At 36.8% G+C, this 25,895-nt stretch overlaps 1 protein-coding gene across 1 annotated transcript in view; it reads right to left on the bottom strand.

The window, feature by feature from the left end:
* The window catches only part of PKHD1L1 (PKHD1 like 1), a 152,809-nt gene that overhangs the window by 84,830 nt on the left and 42,084 nt on the right, over window positions 1-25,895 (bottom strand). Inside the window, exons 22-38 of the mRNA XM_029923967.1 lie at window positions 24,128-24,291; window positions 22,776-22,948; window positions 20,705-20,852; window positions 20,051-20,205; window positions 18,044-18,166; window positions 16,982-17,087; window positions 14,169-14,279; window positions 12,367-12,531; window positions 11,293-11,414; window positions 9,571-9,703; window positions 8,697-8,892; window positions 6,021-6,163; window positions 5,501-5,605; window positions 4,616-4,804; window positions 3,634-3,797; window positions 2,131-2,370; window positions 410-1,394 (exon numbers count right to left, since the gene is read on the bottom strand). Coding sequence (XP_029779827.1) covers window positions 410-1,394; window positions 2,131-2,370; window positions 3,634-3,797; window positions 4,616-4,804; window positions 5,501-5,605; window positions 6,021-6,163; window positions 8,697-8,892; window positions 9,571-9,703; window positions 11,293-11,414; window positions 12,367-12,531; window positions 14,169-14,279; window positions 16,982-17,087; window positions 18,044-18,166; window positions 20,051-20,205; window positions 20,705-20,852; window positions 22,776-22,948; window positions 24,128-24,291 — 3,422 coding nt within the window. The remainder of the gene's footprint in view (window positions 1-409; window positions 1,395-2,130; window positions 2,371-3,633; window positions 3,798-4,615; window positions 4,805-5,500; window positions 5,606-6,020; window positions 6,164-8,696; window positions 8,893-9,570; window positions 9,704-11,292; window positions 11,415-12,366; window positions 12,532-14,168; window positions 14,280-16,981; window positions 17,088-18,043; window positions 18,167-20,050; window positions 20,206-20,704; window positions 20,853-22,775; window positions 22,949-24,127; window positions 24,292-25,895) is intronic.

Raw genomic sequence — 25,895 nt, 5'->3', positions numbered from 1 at the left:
TAGTTAGTTATTTTTCAATTGCAGTTTCAAGATACATAGAAAAACTCTCAATGTTTAGTAAGATCACCTACTGCTGAATTTTAACAGTTGTTTCCTGTGTCATGCCAGCATTAATGACATAAATTATCAATTTAACTCACAAATATCCATCTGTTTCTTCCTCACTTTGAAATTCAGGTCAAGTTAACAGGGATTTTGTTTCAAAATGGAAGTTGGAATTTGACTAAGAATGTGCAAAAAATAGTCACAAAATGGAAACTACACAGAACTCGAATCCCATGGATTAATTGGTTAAGTGGATTGCCTAAGAACATCTTAATAATCATTTATAAATGCTATCCGATTTCTACACTAATAAATATTACTGATAATATCATATCAAGACAATAAAATGAAGGTATTGGAGTACCTGTCCTTGGATCAATCTCTCTGAGAAGCGGCGTACCCTCCGGAGCGTATGTAAATGACAGAGGTGGATAAGCTACTGCATTAACAAAGATCTTCACAGTGGCCCTCCCAGCCGTCCCCATCGGGGTGCTGCAGGAGACTTGACTGGAGTTGACAGAAATAATTTCACAAGGTTCATCGCCAACAGTGACTGTGGTGTTGCCTGGATAGAAGCCATTTCCTGTGATCACCAAAGTCGTTCCACCAGCAATGCTTCCAGAAGTGGGTGTGACAGATGCCAGGGCGGGGCTGCTAACCGTAAGGTTTCCCAGAGCCACGCCTTTCCTTCCCACCACAACACTTAGAGGATGGAGTCCGGCTGGGAGAGGAGTCAGCAGCACGGTGATGTTACCGTCATTAACATCTAGTGCTCGGACCTGCTGGTTTCCGATGAAAACAGCAATGTCTTCCAAGGCAGTGCCAAAACCATCGCCTTCAATAAGAGCTTCTACAGGCCCTTCGATGGAGTTTGGGAAGATTCTTGTTATAAAAGCAGTGATGCTTTCTAAGTACGAAAAGCTGCAGTCCTCCTGGCACTGGGCAGGCACTCCGTGTATTAGAAGACGCACTTGCACCAGCTGTTGAGGAGCAGGGGATGTTTCACACTCAAGGGCTGTGTAGTTTACGGATAGAACTCTACACGGCAAGTGACCCATAAAGACTTCTGCGCCTGCAGAAGAAACTGCAAATCCAGAGCCTTTGATGGTCACTCTCGTCATTCCTCTGGTTGATCCTGCATTTGGCAGCACTGTGTCAATGTTTGGCAAAAGAACAAACCGCCCATCAAATTCACTGGACAGTGTGTTGAGAGCAGTGCCCAGGTTGTAGACAGTTAATGTGACAATTTCCCTGATGCCAACGTCCATTGAGTTTTGAGGGTCAATATGACAAATAATGGAATTATCACTACTTTCTTCCACAATACAGGGGTAGCCACCAATTGTAACCTGAAAATAAAATGAATATGGAGACAAATCGATACATTCCTCTGGTGTGAACTTAAGTTTTATATTGACAGCAACTGAATTTTAGAAATTTAATCATGTGCAAACTTTTTCTTCATAAAACTAATTTGGGGGGCTGGTTAAAGCATTTCTTGGACCAAAACTAAATTATGACCATCCATGAGTGGTAATAGCTATAATATTCATAATAGCCAAAAAGGTGAAAACAGTCTAAATGCCTATGAACTGATAAATGGATAAATACAATGTGTATCTTATATAATGGGATATTATTCAGTCACAAAAAGAAATGAAGCACTGATAAACATGGTACAACATAGACGAACCTTGAAAACATTACACTAAGTGAATAAAGCTGGTCACAAATGACCACATACATTATTCTATTTATAAGAAAGGTCAAGAATAGGGAAATCCATAAAGACAGAAAATAGATGAATTGTTGTTTAGGGATGGAGGGTTGGAGAAGTTGGGGGTAATGTCTAAGGTTTAAGGGTTCCTTTTGAGGTGAAATGTTCTAAAATTGGGTGTGGAGATGGATATGCAATTCTGTGAATACACTATAAGCTATTGAATTATGCACTTTAAATGGGTGAATTGTATGGAATATGAATTATATTGCAATAAAGCTGTTAGGAATTATGTTATGAGGTTTTGTATGAAACATTTTCTTTTAATTGAGTATACAGTAGTGAAAAGGACATTGTTATAGTCTTACCTTATTAGCACATGTGAGATTACTGAAGCCACGTCCATTAATTGTTATCAATTCATGTATTGTTCCCGCAGATGGACTAATGTTGTTTACAGATGGTGAAACACAACTTGAAAGCTCAAAGACCAACCTATCTGAATTTTTAACCCCAGTATTGTTCAGGCCACATGGGGGTTCTGTTGCAAGGCAGTCTGCCCCAGGGCTCCCCAGGTGCGAATTCACAGGTCCTTTAGACAAAAAGAACTGGCCAGTAAGTCATGTATAAATATTGTAAAACAAGAACTGTTTTCATAATGCATTACTCTTATTTTAACAGTGGTGGCTTATTTTCCACTGAAACTTTTTCTTTTGTTTTGTTTTAATGACAAGAGGGGCTCAGGCAGTACAAAGTTAAAAGAAAGACCTGGACAAAGTGCAGTAAAGAGAGAAAAGTGAATATAAAATTAACTTATTTTTCAATTTTTCCAAAGCCAGATCCTACAGGGAAAATAAAACAATAACATCATTTCACTTTTAATACATTTTGACATTTTGAGGCATATATAGAAGGTCAGAACTTTATTTTTTATTTTATTTATTTATTTAAAAATTTTTTTGCATGTTTTATTTATTTTTGAGAGAGAGAGAGAGAGAGAGAGAGAGAAAGACTGCGTGAGCAGGGGAGGGTCAGAGAGAAAGGGAGACACAGAATCCGAAACAGGCTCCAGGCTCTGAGCTGTCAGCACATAGTCCAATGAGGGGCTTGGACCCACGAACCGTGAGATCATGACCTGAGCCAAAGCTGGAGGGTTAGCCGGCTGAGCCACCCAAGCACCCCTATTTTTTAAAATTTTATTTATTTATTTTGAGAGAGAGAGCCGGGGTGGGGGTGGAGGGCAGTGAGATAGGGAGAGAGAGAGAGAGAGAGAGAGAGAGAGAGAGAGAGAGAGAGAGAGAGAGAGAGAGAACCCAAACAGACTCTGCACTGTCAGCGTGGAGTCCAACATGGGGCTGGAACCCACAAACTGTGAGTCTCGACCTGAGCCGAAGTCAAGAGTTGGATGCTTAACTGACTAAGCCACTTGGGTGCCCCATTTTTATTTTTTATTTGAGCGAGAGAGACAAAGAGAGAGACAGAGAGAGAATCTCTAGTAGGCTCCACACTCAGTGTGGAACCTGATGCAGGGCTGGAGACTTTGACCCCAGGATCATGACATGAGCAGAAATCACAAGTTGGACCCTCAACTGAGTGAGCTACTCAGGCGCCCTGAGTGTCAAAACTTCTTCACACCACATCTCATCTGAGGCACACAGGATTCTGGGAGAATGGCAGGACAACATTAACATGGGCCTCATTTTATAGAACAAATTCCAGTCTTAAACTGTCCATATTTATCCAAGGTCATGTGGTTGGTCAGAGACAGAAGCAGTGTTAGACCTAGTCATCTGCCTCTTTCTCCAGAAGGGTCTCACACACCCTGGGTCACTGGAGTAACAGTTTCCATCTTTAACCCTCTTACCGGGAACATATGTAGCTTCAGTGCTACCCACAAACAGGTGCAGGGCAATGTGCCTGGTTTCAGCTGGTAAAACATTAATGACTCCTTGGAGAAAAATAGAGCAAGACTCATCAACGTATCCGCTGCTGTAATAATGGATTCCAGGTGAAGTAAATTGGTAAGAAAATGAACCTGCCATAAAATAAAATTGTATGTAATAAAATACAAGCAATGAATGCATCCTCAAAAGTAAATTTCAAATGATCATTCAAACACACATGCAGATGACAGGTTTCTTATTTTTCAGCATGTGATATTTCAACAGGAAGTAGTAAAGAAGTGATTCACTGGCTATAAAAGAACTACCTTGCATAATGGAATTACATTCCAGGAAGACAAGATCCAGTATTAATTTTGCTAGAAAACCATGTCAAGTCTAGCATAATTTACCAAATTTTAAAGAAAAACTCAACATGCAGTAAAAAATAAACAAAACTTTGTGTTCATGAGAAAAAGTTCAAAGTTATATACACATATACATATACATATACACACACACATACACACACACACACACACACACACACATACAAGCAGTCTAATAGAACGCTTTACACTGAGTTGTTCTAGGAGAAATACTGATTTTAAGGCTGATTCCAATCAACATAAGTTTTTACTTGCTACTAGTTTGGTGTGATTAAAACGCATACACCATTTTTCTTTGTATTTTGCTCTTTTCAATATTTTTTCAATTTGTTGATTATTCCAGAATGAATAAAGACATTTCTGATATCAGAACTCATCTCTGATGTATAAAATACTTTGCTTACATTCACTTACAATAGGTTTATAAATTTGTAATATTTTTACTATAGCAATACAATGTCAAAGATCACTTGAGTATTTGCAACATACTATTTACACAAAAGCATTTTAAATCTAAATAATATCCTTTTATTATATCGAGGAAAAAGAAGCACCACACAAAATGCAACAAAGTGGGACCATACCTGATGCAGATTTTTCTCTTCCATTTGTAAATCCTTTGCCATCATAAATTACACTTCCAGGACTGGACACAGAGAAAACCCTATATCCTATTCCCGTAAGAAATGGATGTGCTTGCCAATACCACGTCACTGTGTCTCCCACGGATACATTTAAGACTGATGGGGACCAGGCATAACCTAATCCATGTACTGGGAACAAGAATTGAGACACATTTTAAAGGAAAAAAGGAAAAGGAGTAAAAAGTCTTAATTATTGTTGAAAGTATTGCATTTTTATACAGGTACTAGCAAAAAAAAAAACCCTTTTAAGTTAACATCCTAAATTTGGTAGGCGCATAATTTAAACACATAACAAAAATAAACATAAATAATGGAAAGAAAGATCATGAGAAGCTAAGGAAAAAAATAAACACACACCTGCAAAACTGATGATCAAGAAACAATTTGAAAAAAATCAGAAGCTCAATAACAAGTTCAGGAATGTCCCATGGAATATTTTTTTAAATCTATGGTCAATTCTTTAAATATAAGAATTTTCTCTGGCATAAAGGCATGCAAAAATCTATATAATTCCAATTTGAATATTTAGAAACCTATGACCAATAACAAATAACAGAGGCTCAGTAAGTTCAGGACTGCAGTAAAATCGAATGGCGATCCCTCATTTGGCAATTGTAGTCTGGCCTTTTAGACTCAAGTCTACCACTAATGCATTCTATATGTGGCCCCCTATGTCAGAGGGATAAAGTATAGACAAACTATTACAAATTATAGAAAGAAATAGCAATGCTTATTTTCTTATTTAATAAATTTAATAAATAAAATAAAATCAATTTCAAGGTAAAGCGCTTCCGCTATTTACAATATATAAACTTTGGGTGATACCTGAATCTTCCCCACTGTTGGTAATCCTAAATGTACTCCCTGTTGAAGGAAGAAGACATTTTATGACATTTTCTGATGATGAAATCACACTGCAATGGAAGGACCCTAGAAAGAAAAAAGATGGAGGAAATTTTTTCTCAAATATTTTTTGTATAATATAGAGATGAGGCATAAGTAGTAAACAGTCAAGGTGCACAAAAACTCCACATTATCGAGCAGGATCTTTGATATTTTTCTGATAGTTCTCATGTTTGAGTACTGATTATTTTTATAACAGAGACATTAGCTTTTTAAAGTGTTTTATATGCATAAAATGTAAAATATTTATTAAAGTCAAAAACAGTTATTCAGTTTCTCTTTACTACCTTACTTAGCCAAACACACTTAACCTTTTATACACTATAGAAAAATAACATGTCCATGGTTGAAGAATATTTGTGTAATAACTCAGCACCTATAAGCACATCTGTTACAGTGAGAAAAAAATGACAATGCTCCTCAGTAAGGATGAAATTCTTACCTAAGAGCACAGTGTTCTCAGTCGGTATCGTGCTGAACCCCAGACCCATAATAGTGATTTCAGTTCCACCATATAAAGAGCCTCTCTGTGGAAACATGGTGTTGACTTCCAAAATATACTGTACAGAAGCATTTAACTTATCTCTGCAAAAGAAAAATTGGTAGACGTTTCAGTGACTTTTCCATGGTATCCTGTTACTAAACTCTTATTAGGATATGATTCATTTCAGAAGAGAAAGTAGTTGAGTACTTAATTAGACATTACTTTCTCAAACTAGAGTATTTGATAATTATCATGCCCTTAATTTCACTGGATGGTCTGTATATGTGTGTATATATAATAATAATAATAACATATAGTATACGTAACGACATACTACATGTATAATCATAATATACATAATAGATTTTGCCTAACAATGAAAATTAGATTTCTAAAATATCCCATGGCAGAATAATTTGAGATGGAGGGTCTTAAAATATTGTGAAATAAATATGGTTCTAAGAACTGAGGTCACAAGAAATACGTAATGTCTTTTAAGATATTTTACATATTCATTCGAGTAAAACATAAAGGCAGCATTCACTATCTGTAAGAGAATAGAAATGAAATTGCATACATTTTATTTAAGAAATGGGGGCCCCTGGGTGGCTCAGTGGGTTAAGCATCTGACTTTGGCTCAGGTCATGATCTCACCATTCATAGGTTTTGAGCCTGCTTCAGATTCTGTGTCTCCTCTCTCCCTGCCCCTCCCCTGCTTGTGCTTGGTCTTTCTCTCTCTCTAACAATAAATAAAAGACTTTTAAAAATTAAAAAAAAAAGAAATAAAAGTTTTATGCAACTAATTTGAATTTATTATTCTATGTATGTTGGAAAGGTGTCATGATCTCCCTTCCCACTATTTCAATGAGACAGTTCTAAATTTGTCTTGCTTTGTTACGAAGTGTCTCTCAGGAAGTTATGCTGCTCTGACCTGATATACAGAAAGAGACTCCTACATCCCAGCTCTCACCATAAGTAAAATGAGTCTTTGTATTAACTTTTAAAAAAATTTTTTTTATGTCTTTTATTTATTTTTGAGAGACAGAGAGAGACAGCGCGAGCAGGGGAGGGGCAGAGAGAGAGGGAGACACAGAATCTGAAGCAGGCTCCAGGCTCTGAGCTAGCTGTCAGCACAGAGCCCGATGCGGGGCTCGAACCCACGTGAGATCTGACCTGAGCCGAAGCCGGCTGCTTAACCGACTGAGCCACCCAGGCGCCCCTGTATTAACTTTTATCTCACTTCCTCTGTATAACTGAACTGCTATTTCTTTTTTATATTTATTTATTTATTTATTTATTTATTTATTTGAGAAAGAGATGGGGGAGAGAGAGGCAAAGGGCGAGAGAGAGAATCCTTTTTTTTTTTTTAACTTTTATTCATTTTTGAGAGAAAGAGTGTGCGTGGAGGGGGCAGAGAGAGAGTGAGGGAGACGCAGAATCCTCAGCAGGCTCCAGGCTCTGAGCTGTCAGCACAGAGCCCGACGCGGAGCTGGCACCCACAAGGGGTGGGATCCTGACTGAGCTGCCCAGGTGCCCTGAGAGAGAATCTTAAGCAGGCTCCACTCCCAGCTCAGAGGCTGACGTGGGGCTTAATCCCATGGCCCTGGAATCATGACCGTGGCTGAAATCAGGAGTCGGATGCTCGACCCACTGAGCCACTCAGGTGCCCCTGGGTTGGTATTTCTTAAACTGGCAGTGAAATGGCCAGGTTTGTAAGCTGTCACTTCTATGCAGTCTGCCCGTCACGCCAAAGCAGGAGCAGCCGCTCTCCTGTAGCCCATGAGGGCTCTGCCCGGGAATCAGAGAGGGGATGGGGTTCTGGGGCTCGTTCGTGGTTGCTGTTGCTCATCTTCCTTCACCTCAAGATTCTGCAGCGATAATCTCTCCTCCTACTCTGACATCAGCTTTCCCGGCCTTTTTCTTAATTCCTAAATGTCAGTGTCTTCTTTTCCTAAGTAATCTAAACCAGTACTTTCCTTAGGCCAGCACTAAAATTTCACTTTAAAATTTTAACAAACAGCTTCCAGGAAGAAAATAGTGAACAGTCACCCACAGGAAAAAGCCAGAGAAAGATTCTCTCCATCCTCTCCTTGACGTGGCCACCACCTCCCCATTTCTTGGCTTACTTGTCACCTTTTAGAGGATGCTTTTCTGTCCCTCAGGAAAAGTTCGTGCTCTCTACCATGTGCTCTTACCGACCTGCGACCTCTTACTCAGAGCCCTTTTCACACTGATAATTAAGTGACTGACGGAGGAATCTGTTTGAAATCTGCCTCCCCAACAAAACTGTGGGTATTCTTCATGGCAGAGCACCTATCCCTCTTATTCTGCGCTGTGAATTCAGCACTAAGCAAGTAACTAACTGCTCAGTATTTACAGAATGAATGAAAATTATGTGATATATACATAAATCCAGTTCTACAGAGAATCTTACAACCTAATCTGAATTGTTCTCAAAACCATCAAGCACCTGTTGTCCTTTATGAGATATTTTCAGAATCTTTTGCAAAAGGACATAGAGATGGGTGAAGAAAGCAACTGCAAATATTAGATTAATGACTACTTGATTTCTTATCCCAAAGCTATTAGCCCCATGAGTTCCACAACCCCACAAGTTTATGGTCGTTACTATACCTTGTTGATGCAAAACCCCAGTTTCTGACTTCTACAGAGATATCATGTTTTCCAGGAAACAACTTGGGCAAAAGACACCGAATATCTGTGAAATTCCGGTGAAAGATCCAGCAGGGTTTTCCTCCAACACACACCTCCACGTTTTGTGTGAGTTCATTTCCAAAGTTATAACCCTTCACTGTTAAATTAACTTCTCCTATTGTTTTAAAAGAGAATAAAAGTTTTATAAAAAAATCCCACTTATTATGTGGCGTAAAATTTGCATATTAAGTAAACAAACTCATTTCTTATCTTTTACCAGATTTAGAAAATCCTAACACTGCAGAGGCAAAAGAAAAATCAGTGCAAGAATTGATGGCTGCCAGGTGGAGATAAAATTCATATTTAATTGTTTCACGGGGGAAAATAAATGATAAAGTACTTTCTAAGAAATTAGTATTTTTCTCTTTGTCACACATGTTTAAAGCAAAATAATAAATAGACTAATCTAATGAAACTTGTGGCTGGTTTTGTTTTAAGAAACAACTGCAGGAGTGCCTGGGTGGCTCAGTCGGTTAAATGTCTGACTTTGGCTAAGGTCATGATCTTGCACTTCATGAGTTCAAGTCCCGCATCGGACTCTTTGCTGTCAGCACAGAGCCCACCTTGGATCCTCTTTCCCCCTCTCTCTTGCCCCAAGCACGCTCGATTTCCCTCTCTCAAAAATAAACATTAAAAAAAAAACAACTGCAGGAGAAACTATACTTCGAAAATCTTTCTTAGGAAAAGTTTTATATATGTGACGGATACATACATACATCTTGCAAATACATATGTTACATATATATCTTTCATGTACATGTCAAATGACTATTCTTATTAAAATTTTCCTTACCTAGTACTGTTCGTACTTTTGGACTAAAATCAGTTATGACTGGAGTGTGCAGACAGTTATAACTGTAGGCATCCTCTGCTGTGGCTTGAAATCCATTGGTAATAACTGAAATATCAACTGTACCCTCAGTTCTCTAAAATAAGAGGAAAACAAATTAGAAAATATTCAATGTTGTGATGAAGAAATCTGATGGCTGAAAACAACTAGAACCACTCAAAATTAACTGCCAGAGATGTTTTGCTTCAAAGTTGTGAATCGTAATCAGTTTTCAGATATTTAGAAAGCTGTGATGTCAAATGCAGGCTACACGTGCTAATGTATTAGATAAAGGTACATGATACCGTGGTTTTAAGGGCAGTTACGTCCAACTTAAATACAGCCATATTATTGGATTCTTAAGGGCTCTGCAATATAGTTAAGATGCTCTGGACAAGTGATTCTTTTAAAATTAATAAAGCATATGATACTAAAAGTTTTGACATTTTGCTCTTAGAACACACTCATTTGTCATTTTTTATTCCTCTTCACTGACAGATCACATTATTATATGTTGCTGACTAAGATTCAGAATCCAAGACTAACACTTGGACCCCTAAGAAAAATGTTTGGTGCTCTCACTGACAGAGTACCTATACACTTCCCGATTAGGAAAAGCAGTTTTTCCAGCATGCAGTATCTGCTTAATATTCACTCCCCCTTTAGGAGAAAGACAAAATTTAAATGATGTTCTCACTTCCCCTATCCGCCAGATTCTCATCATCATTCAGTACAACACGTGCTCTAACCTACTCTTCCTATAGATTGCAACTACGTAATAGCCCCCCTTAGCCTGCTAAATCTGTTTAATGTTAATTACCACATTCAGCATCCTTGTGCATATAATAAGCAAACATGAGTCTTGGTTTAAATTTAAACATTATTCTTTAATATAAAGAAGAATGATTAGTGCTAAGATCCAATTAGTGCTAAGATCCAATATTCCATGCGGAACTTCACATGGGAGTGGTTTTTTGGTATTAGATTTATTTATTTATTTATTATCAATGAACGGAAACTTTAACACATTTAAAACATATATTCCTTAAAAGAAAAACAAAAGATTTGCTTCTCTGAGTTTTTTAGACTGTTAGTGCTAAGGATTTTTCATACTTGGATTTACCTCATCAACTCTTTTCATCCTTCAAGCTCTGATAGGCCGTCTGTTTTTCTGTGAAACTGTTCTGACAGACTCTCCTCGCTCTACTTTTTACTTTGTTTCCACTTCTTTTTAAAAATTTTTTAACATTTATTCATTTTTGAGAGACAGACAGAGAGCAAGCGGGGGAGGGCCAGAGAGACGGAAACACAGAATTCTGGCTCTGAGCTGTCAGCACAAAGCCCCACATGGGGCTTGAACCCACGAACTGTGAGCTGAAGTCATACACTTAACCGACTGAGCCACCCAGGCACCCGTACTTTGTTTCTACTTCTATTATTTCAAATTGAACACATTGTTTAGTATTGATTTCTATGTCTGTCTTTTTAAATGTTAAGTATCTAGAATGTGGATATAATACTTCCTATTTGGATCTTAGCAGAAAGATGCTAGAGAAATAATTGTGAAGGAACATTACTATAATGCTGCAGTTTCTAGGTAAATATGTCACTTGTTTAAACTTCTCCTGAGATATCCCTTAATTCATCAGTTTTCAGAAAAAAAGTAACTGAAATCATATGCCTTACTTTTGGTGTTCTGCAGGTTATCTTAGTCAAACCCCCTTCAATCACATTGCAGATTTCATTTCCAACCAACACCGTTGAATTTTCATCAAAGCCAAATCCAGACAGAGTCAGAAGAGCACCACCTTCATAAGGAAACAACCACCACAACAACAGGTCAACAATATAAAAGGAAACTTTGGCAAGAATCTAACACATCACTCAAGAATTTTCTTATCATCTAATGGATGGGTTATAATCACCACCACATACCGGAGCCTGAGCGCTGAAGTCTGGACCCATACAGGAAACTAGGCTAAGTGATTTAATGAAATAACAGATTTGCTTTAGGGCATTACTTGCAACTGCTATCTATTTTCTGTAGTGTCTTCTTCATCCTAAAGAGAAATTATGCTGGTTCTATATGCTCAACCATTTTGTGATGTGAAAGTGAATTAAGACTCTCAAAGAAATTAAAATCAGTGAAGACTCTTACCAAATCCCAAATTTTATTATTATCGTTAAGTAAAAGGAAAACTAAGAAAAAAATGCCAACAAAATAAACATAAAATAAAGTAAAATCGAAACACAAAACACACCAAAAGGATCAAGACCAAGGCAAAAATCCCAAACTAAGCATGGTCAAACAAACAAAGGCAGGACAGGAAAAATGTGGGTGTTTTTTTTTTTTTCATCTTCTGCATCAGGCTTCCTTTCCCCGATCTGTTCCTGGAACTTTTTCTGGGTCAAGTAGCTCCATTGAGACTGTGGTTACAAATGGAGCAGCTGGTAAGCAGAATAATAACTAATAAATCTTATCTTGACATAATTGATGAGCTTGTTATAGAAACATGTAATAATTGATGATATTAATTCAATAACCTAAGATGTAAGTATAAGCAGTCACCCTGACTTGTGCTTCATAGGGAACAAAAGAATTAGTTGGCCATTTAATCACCGTGCTTTCTGAAAGGGCAATCCCCTTCATTCCATAGGAGGGGGCTCTGGGTTCCTCTCCCTCCACCCTGTCCTAGAAACAGCACAATGAAATGATGGAAACGTACGTAATTTTCTTTGTTTAGAACAATTAACTATTACCTGCCAGGCTCCCAGAAGCAGGCCAGATGTGTGAGATCCGATTCTGAGAAGTAAAGTAGAGTGCCTCAGCCTCCACGTTCTGTGCTAGTCCAACATCAGCTACGGACACAGCAACTGGGAAATGTCCGGCACTTCCATTCAGAATCTGGCACTTGATCTCATTTTCTTGTGACACAGAAGAAAAACATGATAGCGCAAACGTTTTTGTAAAATAAAATTACTGAAAGCTTATGTTTGCAAATATAAATACTGGCTTTCATTTTTATAACCCAAGAACTATATCTGAGGAAAACTACTCATATATGAATGGGGTAAAAGTCTTTACAAATTACCTGATGTTAATCACTGTTAGACACTGTTAGAAAAAAGGTAGGTGAAATGATAATAAAAGCAAAGTGAACAATTTGCTCCTGATTTCTACTGTGGCCAAAAAAAAGGGGGGTGGGGGTAGTTATTGTACTAGTAATTTTAAAATCCTCATCTGTAAAATCATTCATATCAAATAATTCTAAAATTGCTAGTCCGAAATGAGATTTATGTCCAAAACTAAGTAGTATATCAGGTTTCAGAAAGTATATCAGTATATCAGAAAGGTGATCAAAAACTAAACAAAAATCTATCCTTCACACTTCATTTAGAACAATATATGCACATTAAAAATACAGATGCATTATTGACTTAGATCTCAAGAATGCATAGAGTATCTGAATTAAAAACAAATTATATGAAAGATGCATTTGCTTATATAATTGTATCCTATTAAAACTATGGAAAACACCTAGGATTATAAAAGATAACATTTAGAAAAATACACAGTCATGGCTCTCACTTTTTCAAGAGTAGAAAGTGTGAATAATCTTGAAATTCTATGTTAGTGGATAGAGATTTTGTTAGACTTGAAGTTAGGGAAGAAAGCCATGTCCTTCTGCTGCATTATCATGTGACATTATCAGAGCATTGGCAGAAGGGACCATGGAATACCAGAGCGGCATCTTATATACTTTTGTGTCCCAGAGATGCACCAAAAAAAGCTTTTTTTTTCTTTTATTAATTTGAGGGGGTTTGTGCACTCATGTGCATGTGAATGGGGAAGGGGCAGAGGGGGGGAGAGAGAGAGAGAGAGAGAGAGAGAGAGAGAGAGAGAGAGAGAGAGAGAGAGAATCTTAAGCAGGTTCCACAATCAGCAAAGAGCCCAACATGGGGCTCCCATGACCCTCGGATCATGACCTGCGACAAAATCAAGAGTCAGATACTCAACTGACTTAGCCATCCAGGTGCCTCAAGAAGGGAAGTTTTTATATAATCACTTTATGAATGAAAAAGAACAAAAATCAACAGTTATGGGATAAAGACACTGTCAAGCACTGAAAGAATTAGTTTGTGGTCATAACCAAAGATTAAAAATATAGTGCATTTGGGGCATCTTGGTGGCTCAGTTGGTTAAGCATCCGACTTTGGCTCAGGTAAGATCTTGCAGTTCGTGGGTTCGAGCCCTGCACTGGGGCTCTGTGCTCTGTGCTGACAGCTCAGAGACTGGAGCCTGCTTCGGATTCTGTGTCTCCCTCTCTCTCTGCCCCTCCCCCTGTTTGTACTCTGTCTCTCTCAAAAATAAATAACATTTAAAAAGACATTTAAAGACACATTTAAAGAAAAACATAATGCATTTATCCAGAGAAGTATGCCAATTTCATGCCCCCAGAGGTATTCTATAGAAGGATTATTGTAATACTGCTCTTTAACTCTACTTTCTCTCATGAGCAAAACAAGTAGATGTAATAATAATAATTTTACAAATGACCTACCATCCACAGAAAGGAGAGGGCAACCCACTGGTCCAACTGAGACCGATATAGCCGAACTGGGGGAAAATCCAGAGCCTACTATGGTTAGAATCGTGCTTTCTTCAAAGGATCCTGAAAATGATCAATTTAAATAACAATATAAAGATGAAAAGAAATCTGGTGTTATGAAATCAAATGTTCTGCAGAGAAAAATAAGCCTATTTTCTAAAGGCTATAAATAATAAGCCCATAAACAAGCAGGAAAAAAAGACACATTTATCAGTGGTAAATTTTTTCCCATTAAGTTGCTCTATATTAATTCATATTTTAAATCTGTGTTGATAGAGATTAGCAGGAGCATATCTGTCTAGTGTATGGAATGACCTAAGGAAAGGAAAATTATTGTTACAACAAATGAAACAGGCATCCCGGTATGATAACTTACCGTGTGGCAGAACTGCCATCTCAAAGTCACGAGAAAAAGATGAGCTATACAATACTTGTTAGGGCACTTTCCAACTGTGATAAAATAAGCTTCCTCTGTCTAAAGTAATATGCATCCTCAAGCGGCTGAGATGTTCCCAGGGTACAGCCTCTGTGCAGCAACCTACCCTTCCTGCTTTTCCATTCACTCTTAAGAGTGTCCAGATTTGGGCCATACATGATATGGTCACCCTACTTATACAACATCATATACAGCATGGATTCCAAATGGATTTTAATAGGTTTGAATGAAAAATGCAAACCTCTCGAATTTTAGAAGAAAACCCAATCAAACATCTTAACTTTATGTACAGATGGGTCTTAAATAAGATTAAAAAGCCATGGCTAACCATAAAGGAAAAGATAAATAAACTGGAATAAATCAGTGATTTAACTATTTCCATAAGCAAGGTACTAAAACAATGTGCAGGTGACATACTGGGAGGAGATGTGTGCTAGAGGATCAGGAAACACAATATGTAACACACAGCTACAAGTCGGTAGAAGAAAGACAATCTGATAAATAAAGGCTGTTAACAAGCAATTTGAAGAAGAAATACTCTAAATGTCCAAGAACCAATAAGAAGATGCTTACATGCATTACTCATCAGAGAAAAGACAAAATAATGATGATAGCACTTCTTTCACCTATCAGATTGACCAGAGTTAGGAAGATGATGATACTAAGTATTGATGAGGATGTGGGGAATACAGTGCTCTCACATAAGCTGGAAGTACAGGCATTTTGGAGAGAAATTTGGCCATCTAATAAACTGAACACATATGCTCAATTATTATCCAGCAAGTCTACCTCTGGCCATATACCCTAAATAAGCTCTAACATACATGACAGAAAATCTGTACAACAAAGCTCAATACGATTGTAGGTAAAAACAAAAAAACTGTAAACATTCTAGATGTCCATCAACAGAGACAAAAATAAATTGGTATATTCATGAAGTATTTTTAAATGATGACTTAGATATGCATAAGACCATATACATATTTCTCAAAAGGAATACTGAATGACAAAAGTCAGATGCAAATAATATTTATAGTGTAGTGTCTCTAATATTTACATTTTAATATCTCTTTCACGAGCTTAAAAAAACTGGCAAAATTACCTTATGTGTGTGTGTGTGTTATACACAAAAGGTATTAACTATGGCATGGAAGAATACACACAAAATTAATTATTGTGACTGCCTCTGGGGGGGGTCTGTGGGACTAGAACCAGAGATTGTGTTCCAAGAGGACTTTAACTGTCCCCGTAAAATTTTCTTTCTTAAGTTGGTAATTAGAAGTAAATATGACAAACTGTTAACAGCTCTAATTTTCAGTGAAGAGAATATAGGTGTTTTTTATAGTATTATTTATAGTCATCTCTTCATTATTTTTAAATTTATCAAATGATAGCAAAAAACAATGTAGATTGTTAATTACTTTGAGTAAGACACAATTTTTTCAGGAAGTGCCTATAAAAGTGGAACTTTATTACGAAACACAAGGAGAGATGTAAAAATATAAATATCAAAGAACTACAACCAAATTAAAGCTCATCAAATTTTTATAATCGATAGTTTTGATCCCACGTAACATGAATTATCCCAAAGTAATATCATTACTGTGAAGAAGTCTGAAGAACATATTCTTTCAACACAAAGATGTGTTATTTATTAAACTCCCTTTTTTGCCGATATATAATTAGCAGATGTATTTTCCTACTAGCTACCAAGATTAAATCTGTGATTATACCATCTGAGCTTAGCATTCAGACTGAAAAGAAAAGCCACTCCTTACGATCCTTAGTCTCTGCTGTTTACTTCAGTACCGGGGAGTTCAGACACAAAGCATAATCACGTTTAAAGTAATTATATAATATGAAGATATGGTACAATGTGTCATCCAAGACTGAGTTCTTGGCAGTGATTTTTGTCTAATTCTCAAGTCTAGGACCTAATTATTTTCTTTTACTAAACAGCAGCTGTCTCATTACCAGCTTTTTAGTACTAAATCTCCTAGAAGTGGTCTCATCTGACGGAAGATTCCTGTTAATACCCTGGCAAGCAGAATTTCACAAAAATGCCTCATCAGAGTGAAATTTTAGAGACTGACTGTTACATGGTGAAACTAGAGAAGTAGACTGGGGAGTCCAAGTGCAAGTGTGATTTGTTTTTCAAATGTAAGTAATTAATGCTCTTTCCACAGCTTTCTGGTAGATGTTTTAAAGCTGTGTAGCAATGTCTGCGGGCCTAAGGTGGTGAAACTAGTATATTTAAGAATCATTATTAGTTTACATTTTTGCTAGTCATCTTCCACCCCCTACTCCAAGTTAAAAAGCGGGAGATTACCTTGGGATGGGTTTATGGCCCGGATTATCGGAGTGGCCATGGAGTCCCATGTAAACCCACAGTCACCTGAACACTTAGCCGGAATTCCATTGACATAGACTTCAACCTTCAAAAGACGAAACACAGAGACAGAGAACAGGGGTCTCCTGACTAAGGAGAAAATGCATAGGATTTAAACAAATGATGCGATTTTGTTTGTTTGCTTGTTTGTTTTAAGAAATTAATTTATCCTGTCTATACTCTTTCTTCTTTGACCATTCATTCATTCATTCAGCAAATGTGCCTCACATGCAACGGTGCAGTTGTAACTGTTAAAATGCACTAAGACAACATTAAACACAACATCTCTGCTGTCACTCAATTTATACTCTAGTGGGGGGAGACAGTTCCACTATAATTTTTTTTTTTCAGTAAATGCAAGGTGTCTGGGTGGCTCAGTCAGTCAGTTAAGTGTCTGACTTTTGATTTCAACTCAGGTCATGATTCCATGGCTTGTGCAATGGAGTCCCTGTATTGGGCCCTATGCTGTCAGCACAGATATGCTTGGGATTCTTTCTCCCTTTCTCTGTCCCTCTGTGCTCGCGCACACACTCATGTGCTTTCTCTTCTCAATCTGTCTCTCTCAGTCTTTCTCTCAAGTAAATAAATAAACGTTAAGAAAAAAAAGTAAATGCATTTTATGCCCTAGCAGTGATTAGTGTTATGAAGGGAAATAAAGGATGCTCTTGGGAAAGTCACCTAAATTCTTTACATATTAATTTCCTCATCATTAAAGTAGTAACATTAATAATTACTTCACAGAATAACTAAAGATTAAATTAAAAGGCATATTTTTAAATTCTAACAGGTAGTAGTCAAGCTTAAAAATCCATACTTTTATCATAAGGAAGGTAATTTTCCCAAAAGTCATAATAATATTATTGAGTTAATGAACTGCTGACACAAATATTCAGATGAAAATAAAGATTTTATCCCTGCTGTTTCAACAGGTCTTTAATGTATTACGAACTTGTTACATATTTAAAATTATGTCCCAAGTCATGAGGAAAGTTTCCGAAATACCTGTGGCTGTTGGCTGACTGTGCGAAGTAGGTCTCCGAGTACCCGCTGTCTGAATAAACCGCCGTCTTTTATCTTCGTAACTGTCATATTAGCTTTTTCTCCAATAATATTGGAATCATTAATCTATTTTTACACAAAATTATTTTACTAAGATGGCTATGATAAATATGACTATATTAGTTTTTTTATTAAGAAAGGTTTAAGGTGAATAAAAGTCAAAGATGAAAAAAATCATTCAAAAAAGCATTTTAGTCACATTTTTGGAAAAAGGAGCTTCTTTAAAAATGAGCATAATCTACCCCCCAAAAAGGGCTAACATGATTGCATTATCATATATTGCATCAATTACAAGTTGAATTGAATGGTTAAAATCAACCTGAATATTTACAATAAAGAATGTCTAAGGAAAATCAATCTATTAAATTTTATTTTCTCAAAATGTTCTGTGCTTTTCCTGAATATGACTGTTCTGATAAATGATTGTTAAATAGTTGAATGATTTATTCCTCTTTCCACCTGAGAGTCCACTTTTCCCCTTCTACATTTTTCACCCCGGACTATGCTGGTTTTTCATCCATTTGTGGAATTATATTTTTGCCAGTGATAAAAATGAATCAAATCAAATCAAAATGTACAACTTGGTCATTCCAAAATCCCTCTGCCAACGTGGTAGCCTTCTCACACATACAGACACTAGCAAAGAGACAGGGGTCTCCATGCTGGGCCCTGTGGGCGCTGCAATGTTGATGAGAAGCAGAAACGATGAGCGACTGGGGAAGGACTGGTCAGAGAAGCAACAAGGGGTTAAATGCACAGACGTCAGCAGAGACGCCAAGGGAAGGCCAGTCACTAGAGCTGCTCAGCTACAGAATCTGCGAATTCTAGTTGGGGACCATGTGTTCTCTTAAATAACCTCCATATCTTTATGACTGTTACTATTCTGCGCATCCACAGTCTATGTATGGAACATTATATGTTGCATTTATATATGGGGTTTTTTTGGTCTCCTCTTTCTCTCTCCTCTTTTTTTTTCCCCTTCTCTCAAAATAGTAGATTTCTGTATTTTATTCCACCTTATGTCATGGACATCTTTTAGGGTGAATATATGTAGGTCTACACTATATATGGCTGTCTGGTATTTATGCTAAGGTTGTGTCATTTTAACAACCATTCTTCTCTTGATATAATAGGATGTTAGGTTTTTACTATTACAAATACTTTCACAGTAACTACTTTTGTGCCTACAAAGTAGCATTTCATATTTGTGTTATTATTTCAGTAGTGTAGAGTTATAAGCTGAGATTGCTATATCAGAAGGCATCTATATTCAGGTTCTACTAAATAATCCCCTCAAAGGATCATACTAATCAACTTCCTCACCAACAGTGCACGAGAGACCATTTCCTCACACTCTTACCATCACTTGAAAGCATCATCTTTTTAATGTTTGACAGTCTGAGCCCCAGACCCATCTAGACTCCTTCCTTCATGTATTCTGGGTCCAACTCCTCTCCTCTGCCCCCCTTCACACTCTAACTGAGCAAAGTTAATCAGATGACAGCTAACACACTGCTCCCTTATGAACTTGAAAACCTCATCTTTAGAACCAGAAGAGTATCCAAGGCCCCAGAATCCAACTCTAGTGGATGGTGATAGAATTAGAGACAGCGACAGGATTATACTTGTTCCCCCATAAGGTACCCCAAATTTAGTTCTGAGACCGGCCCTGCCTGGGCTCCTTCTGCCCCTGAGCTCCTTCTTCTAACAAATTCCTGGACTCTTTGCAGAGGGGACAGCAAATAAAGTACCAACAGCAATTTTCCATGAAAGAGAACATCGGATCAACTTAACTTAGAACAATCTTTTTCTCCTCAATATTTTTTTTTAGTGTTTATAGTTTGTACTTTTTACATATAGATGGCCTCCAATTCTTTCAAAAAATGAGGCAGGGTGCAAGTATGCCAGTAACACATAGAAGGAAACAAAAGCCAAGCCAGAGGAGGGAACCTGTAGAAGATTTTGCTTTCCAAGTTTGCTTCTCCACTTGACAGTCCAGGAATACCCAGCACACGTCCCCTCCCGTGTTACTGAGACTTGTCCCACCTCTTCCACACTCTGGAGAGCAAACTGCAAATCTGCAGCCGACACACTGGCAGGAAGGCCTGCACCCAACAGAAGGACAGCAAAAAGCAGGCGTCAAAAATTCGCAAACCAATTTCACCTTTAAAATCCATGAAATGTGTGCTGCATATTATCCCTTGTAAGCCAACTGTTCTCCTCCAAGATAGTCCACATGAAATTTGTATCTTATTTATGCCAAGAATTTATGAATCTCTTGGAAGCAAAAATTACAGGGGTAATATACCTCAGATGAGAGCCTTGGCTCAAATTCGTTTACTTTTTAATACTGCTTAACTTTAGAGATAACCTATAAGCCGGGGAATAAAAGAAAAACAAACTTTTGGAACCAATACCTGGTATATCTGGTGAGGCGATAAAGAAAAAGTGAAAATACAATTTGTTCTGGATAATTTAGCTTTATGTCCCTAACATAATGATATAAACTATAAAGGGAAATCATATTAGAAGGAAATACACCAAAATTTTTATTATGGCTGTGTAGATTGGCACTGTCCAACTGATTGAACTTTTGTCATATACCTCTGAGAATGTGTCCATAAGCTTGAATGTCAAAGCTGCCACTTAGAGGTGGAGACGCGGCTTGAACTCTCTGAATACGAATCTTTGACCCCCCTGGCCAATTATCTCCTCTGTAAACGGACTCATTCTCGGTCTCATTTGTGATTACCTAATTTCCAAAATAAATATTGGTAAAACGATTAAACATAACAATGGCTGACATGATTTCTATTTCACCGTCGTACTATCCCGTGACACGACATAAATGAGCCGCAGGTATTCAGGATTCTTCAGCACATTACGGAGAGTCACATAAATCAACACAGGCCACACCTACACAGCTGCAATAATGAGGCCAAAGTCAACTCAGTCATCTGTGCAGCAATCAGCTGGAGCCACAGTAATACCTCATTAATTCAGAGTGTACCCGCCATCACTCAACGAACAAATATTTATTAAACAGGCATCCCATTCAAGGTACAGTGCTAATCACGGCGGGGAGGCAAAGAAATGTAAGATGAAGTCTTTGCTATCAAAAAACTAAAAATCTCTTTGGAGAAAATAACCCATGGGGACTAGAAAACTAACAACATATGAAAGTATATAATCAGCACAGATTCTGACCCAGACTCAGGAAAAACCTGCCTACTGTTGAGTGCCAATCAATTGACAAAAGCGACCTGTGCTATAAAAATCCATAGACTGTAACTGTACTAGTAAAAATGATACCCTCCTGCTTCAGATCCCTCACGGTTTTCGCGAGTCTTGTGGAATTTAAAACTATAGGCCTCACCGCCCACAGAAAAGAGTTAACATAATTGCCGAAAGACATATGTTCATAGCAGCTTTATTCATAATAGCCCCAAACTGGAAATAAGACAAAAGCCCATCAGGAGGATGGTTAAATTGTGATATATTCACACCGTGGAATACGGTAAAGCAATGACAAAGAATGAGCCACAGCTACATGCAACACATAAATCTCATAATATCAAATAAGGAGCTAGAAGCAAATGAACACATACTATATTATTTATTGATACGATTAACATTTAACAGATGTGCACATTACTGCGTGTATCTTTCACTGGACTTCTTCTAAAAAAGTCACAAACATATGTCCCATATTCCTCAATTTAACTTTGAGTAAATAACCAAAGCTAGAGGATACAATTACTAATTTTAATGAGAAATCGTGAAAAATGAGAGCTGATGTCACAGATTCTTTGACAACACAAACTCCTGAGTTAGTTACTACCTTCTGTTATGCAGCTAAGAGTAAAAGACTGAGCCACATTTTTTCACAAGACATTCATCTTGAAGATGCTAAGATCATAACATTGTAACAACATGGGTTAAAGCAACTTTTGTGGAGTACTTAAGAGCTTTCCAATATTTTTAATCACAAAATCAGACTATCATTAAGCAAAACACACTTTGAGAATCTCACAGTAATCTTTAATTATTATTTAACCCCGACCTAGAGTTTATTATACTTGTTTTTGATTCACTGTGGAAAATTACATTAACTCATTGTATAGTTTTGAAGAACATTAAATTGAAAAATACTAATATTTATAGTATTTAATACTGATCTTATTATAAATAATTCAAGCAGTACAAAAATTATTCAGATTCTTTTGGAATTCTGGAAAATTATCTTTTTCCTCCTGGTACCAATTCTGATACAAGCAAAAAATGGTGTTTCTAACAGAAACAATTTAAAAACGTATTGCAGAATCTCAAATTTTCTTTCAGCAAGTCTGCTCAAAATTTTTATTGAGAGAGTCCATAGCATTTCCTTTTAAGTCAACAGAGAAAACTCTACTTAAATATGTTTCTTAAGAATCTTTCCCTTTGATTTCTCCCATAGAGATATTTCATGAAGATTTTTTAATGCTTAAAGTGAATTTTCATGCTCAAGTTCAACAAGCCCCTAACTCAACATTTATCCTTAGAATAATTATCTTATCCTATTACAAGATATTCCATCTGAATGTCAGCCATTTGTAAAAATTAAAAAGAAAGATTATTAGATCAAAGCGAATTTCCCATAAATTGAAAACAGTACCTTGTAAAATTCTGGGCTTACCTGTGCAAAGCTCACAGCCATCATGGGTATGTTATAACCACAATTATATGAAGTCATGGTGACAGAATATTGGTTGGTAATGCTTGACCCATTAATTTTGGTCTGATTCACCTGAAAGTGCTTTAAAAATATCCCTTTGTTTGCTAATGCTGGGAGTCTTCTCTTCGGCATTTCTAAAGAACACAGAATAAATGGAAAACAAATTGCATCGCTTCTGCTGCTACAAAGAAAATCATCAAATAATATCCATGTCATGGATCAGGAATAGCTATTTAGAATCAAAGTTTAGAAAGAAGATCTTAACATAAGTCGTTTTTGGAGCTTGGCAAACTTTTACTTCTAGAATATAGCTATAAAGTCTGTCGACATATGAGCTTCATGAGGTAAAAGAAAATATTTAAAAACCACCAAACCCTGGATTTCATGTAGCCTTCTGTGGGCCTGTTAGCTCTGCTCTGTCCTGAATGTGGTGCTCACTAAGATGTGCGCTCCCTGAAGACAGGACTCGGGCTGTCTTGTTCATAGCAATTTCTTTAGTAGCCAGACAGTGCCTGGCACATGGTAGGTGCTAAATGCATGCCACCTATTGGACTATGACATCTCTCTGAGCAGAAGTGAGCTGTCTTATATATCAGAATGTATATCAAAATGTAAGTTCCGGTAAGAGCGGCTTCAAAAGAAGTGACTCTAAAGTAGTACATTTAATTTTTACCAGTTGACTCAGGACCTTGCACTTGAAAATAGTGTCCAAAGGAAAGGATTTCAAAATTCCTCTGAAAAATGGAAGTAGTCATCTTTTAAGGTGACTGTTCAGAATTAGGTTGATTTTTTTTAAAAGATCACGGTTTAATCGTAATTATTTTATTATCACAGCTCATATATGTGAGTCTCCTGACATGACTATAAAAACAATGCTTAGACTATTAGAAAAAAGTTTTCATTTACAGTATTATTCATTGCCACCATTACGTCCACGGAAATATTCAGATCCTACCAAACAGATGCCAATGTCAAAAGTTGCCTCGTAGGAACACATATCATTGTGGTTAGTTTCTCAAAAATCAAACAAAGCAAAATGACAATGTTTGCCAAAGTTTATATATCTGTAAACAGAACCTAGGACTATAAAGACTAACTCTTGCAGTAATGACAAAATTTTCATTAAGGGTACATTTATCCTTAGAATAAAAAATAAGATGATTTAAATAATAATACTCAGATAAGAGAATGACTCAAATATTTAAAGATTAATGTTTCTAGGTAAATTAAAGAATATGAAGAATTTCTATGGTAAGATTTTACTACAAGGTAGATTTAGATGGTTTGAATCGATATGAAATAATACAACATACCATCCCACACAGAGACTGTAGGTGTCTGTCCAATGTATACTATATCCACATAGAAACCCTGTGATTCTGATGCCTTCTGTAAGCCAATCCTCTGAAGAGAAAAATGCGTTCCAGTGTATTTGGTTTGTATGAGGTCCAGAAGGTCTATGCAAGTATAGGTCCAGCTGAAATATTGTTGACTAATTAGGTGTATAGGTCAGTTATAATGTTTAATGTAAACCAGTACACTATAAAAAGTACTAAAATCTTAAAGAGTAAAAGTGTTTTTTCCCACAAGAAGACCATCAAACACACTTTATTAGCACAAAAGTGCAGCCATAACAAGAAACAGTAGACAGAAATTTAAACTGGTAGTAAAAGACTTAATGTTGTATACTGTGAATATAAGTTTTCTTTTATTTGTAGCCTTGGCAACAGCCATAGGAATGTGAAATATTCCGTAGCAATAGGTAAGGAAACTAAGGAGTATGTGTCTTGGTGTAAAGCGTATAAATAAAAACAAGGCACAAGAATGAAGTAAATGGTTTTAGTAAAAAATGTCAGAGATAGAACGGTAAATTCACTTCAATACCAGGAAGCAAAACTGGAACTTGTTATTACTCTCGAAAGAGCTCACTAGAGTTGCACTGTCTACCTATAAAAGTGCTAAGTGATCTATAGTACAGTACCTCTTAAATGTGTAATTTAGATTCAGATTTTTGTACTTCATATTAATTGCATTGGAATTCCAGGAGTTACAGTTAAGCAATTCAGCAATGAGAGTTTGCAACAAAGAGAAAAATATTGCCATCAAAATAACAAAATACAATTTAAACAATAATCTTTATTTATATCAGCCACTATTGTGGTTATTAACTGACTAGTTTGAGCACCTTCTATTCTAATTTCCTTCATGGTTTACAAACTCATCATGGGATCTACCTTAGTGCATCAAAGCTTAGCTTAAACTAACATTATTTTTAGAAAATTATATGCAAAACTATAGCAAGATAAAAAGTGCTCTTGAAATAAATATGAAAAAAGTACTTAGAGTCCCAGTAAAAATCTACCCTAATTACATAATTCTGAAGCAATTATCACTTAGAAAATTTAGTGTACTGAACAGAACCCTTTATCAGAGAAAAACAGACTAAAAATGATATTAAACCTCAAGTGAACAGAACACTGCCTGTGTGGGTAGAAAATCATGTTTTTTAAATTATTTTTTTAATGTTTATTTATTTTTGAGAGACAGAGAGATAGAGCATGAGTGGGTGAGTGGCAGAGAGAGAGGAAGACACAGAATCTGAAGCAGGCTCCAGGCTCAGCACAGAGTCTGACGGGGGCTTGAACTCACAAACCGTAGGATCATGACCTGAGCTAAAGTTGGACGCCTAACAAACCAAGCCATGTAGGCACCCCTGATAATAATGTTTTTTAAAAGAAAATCATATTTTACTTTTCAGATTTTGAAACCTGATTTACAGTTACAAACATCACTGTTTTGGAAAGGTTATACAGTAATTCTTGGGGGGAAATGGCACTTCTACACTAACATTGTACTAAAAATAATCTAACTCTAACACACCTACTTGATGTTGGTGAACTGTCTAATTTAAAGAAAAGCAGATCTAGAAATGTGCAGTAGGAGCAGGGGAGTTTACTTTGCCTTGCCTGGGAATAATTTTAACCAATGAACCCTATTCCTTTAAAAATCATAATATTCTTCTTTAAAGATCTGGTAGCATTTAGGGTAAAGGATGCCCATCTGTCCTATCAAATGTAATGC

This window comes from Suricata suricatta, chromosome 15 (genome assembly GCF_006229205.1).
Source record: "Suricata suricatta isolate VVHF042 chromosome 15, meerkat_22Aug2017_6uvM2_HiC, whole genome shotgun sequence".
Lineage (NCBI taxonomy): Eukaryota > Metazoa > Chordata > Mammalia > Carnivora > Herpestidae > Suricata > Suricata suricatta.
This window is presented reverse-complemented; position numbering and strand designations above follow the sequence as displayed.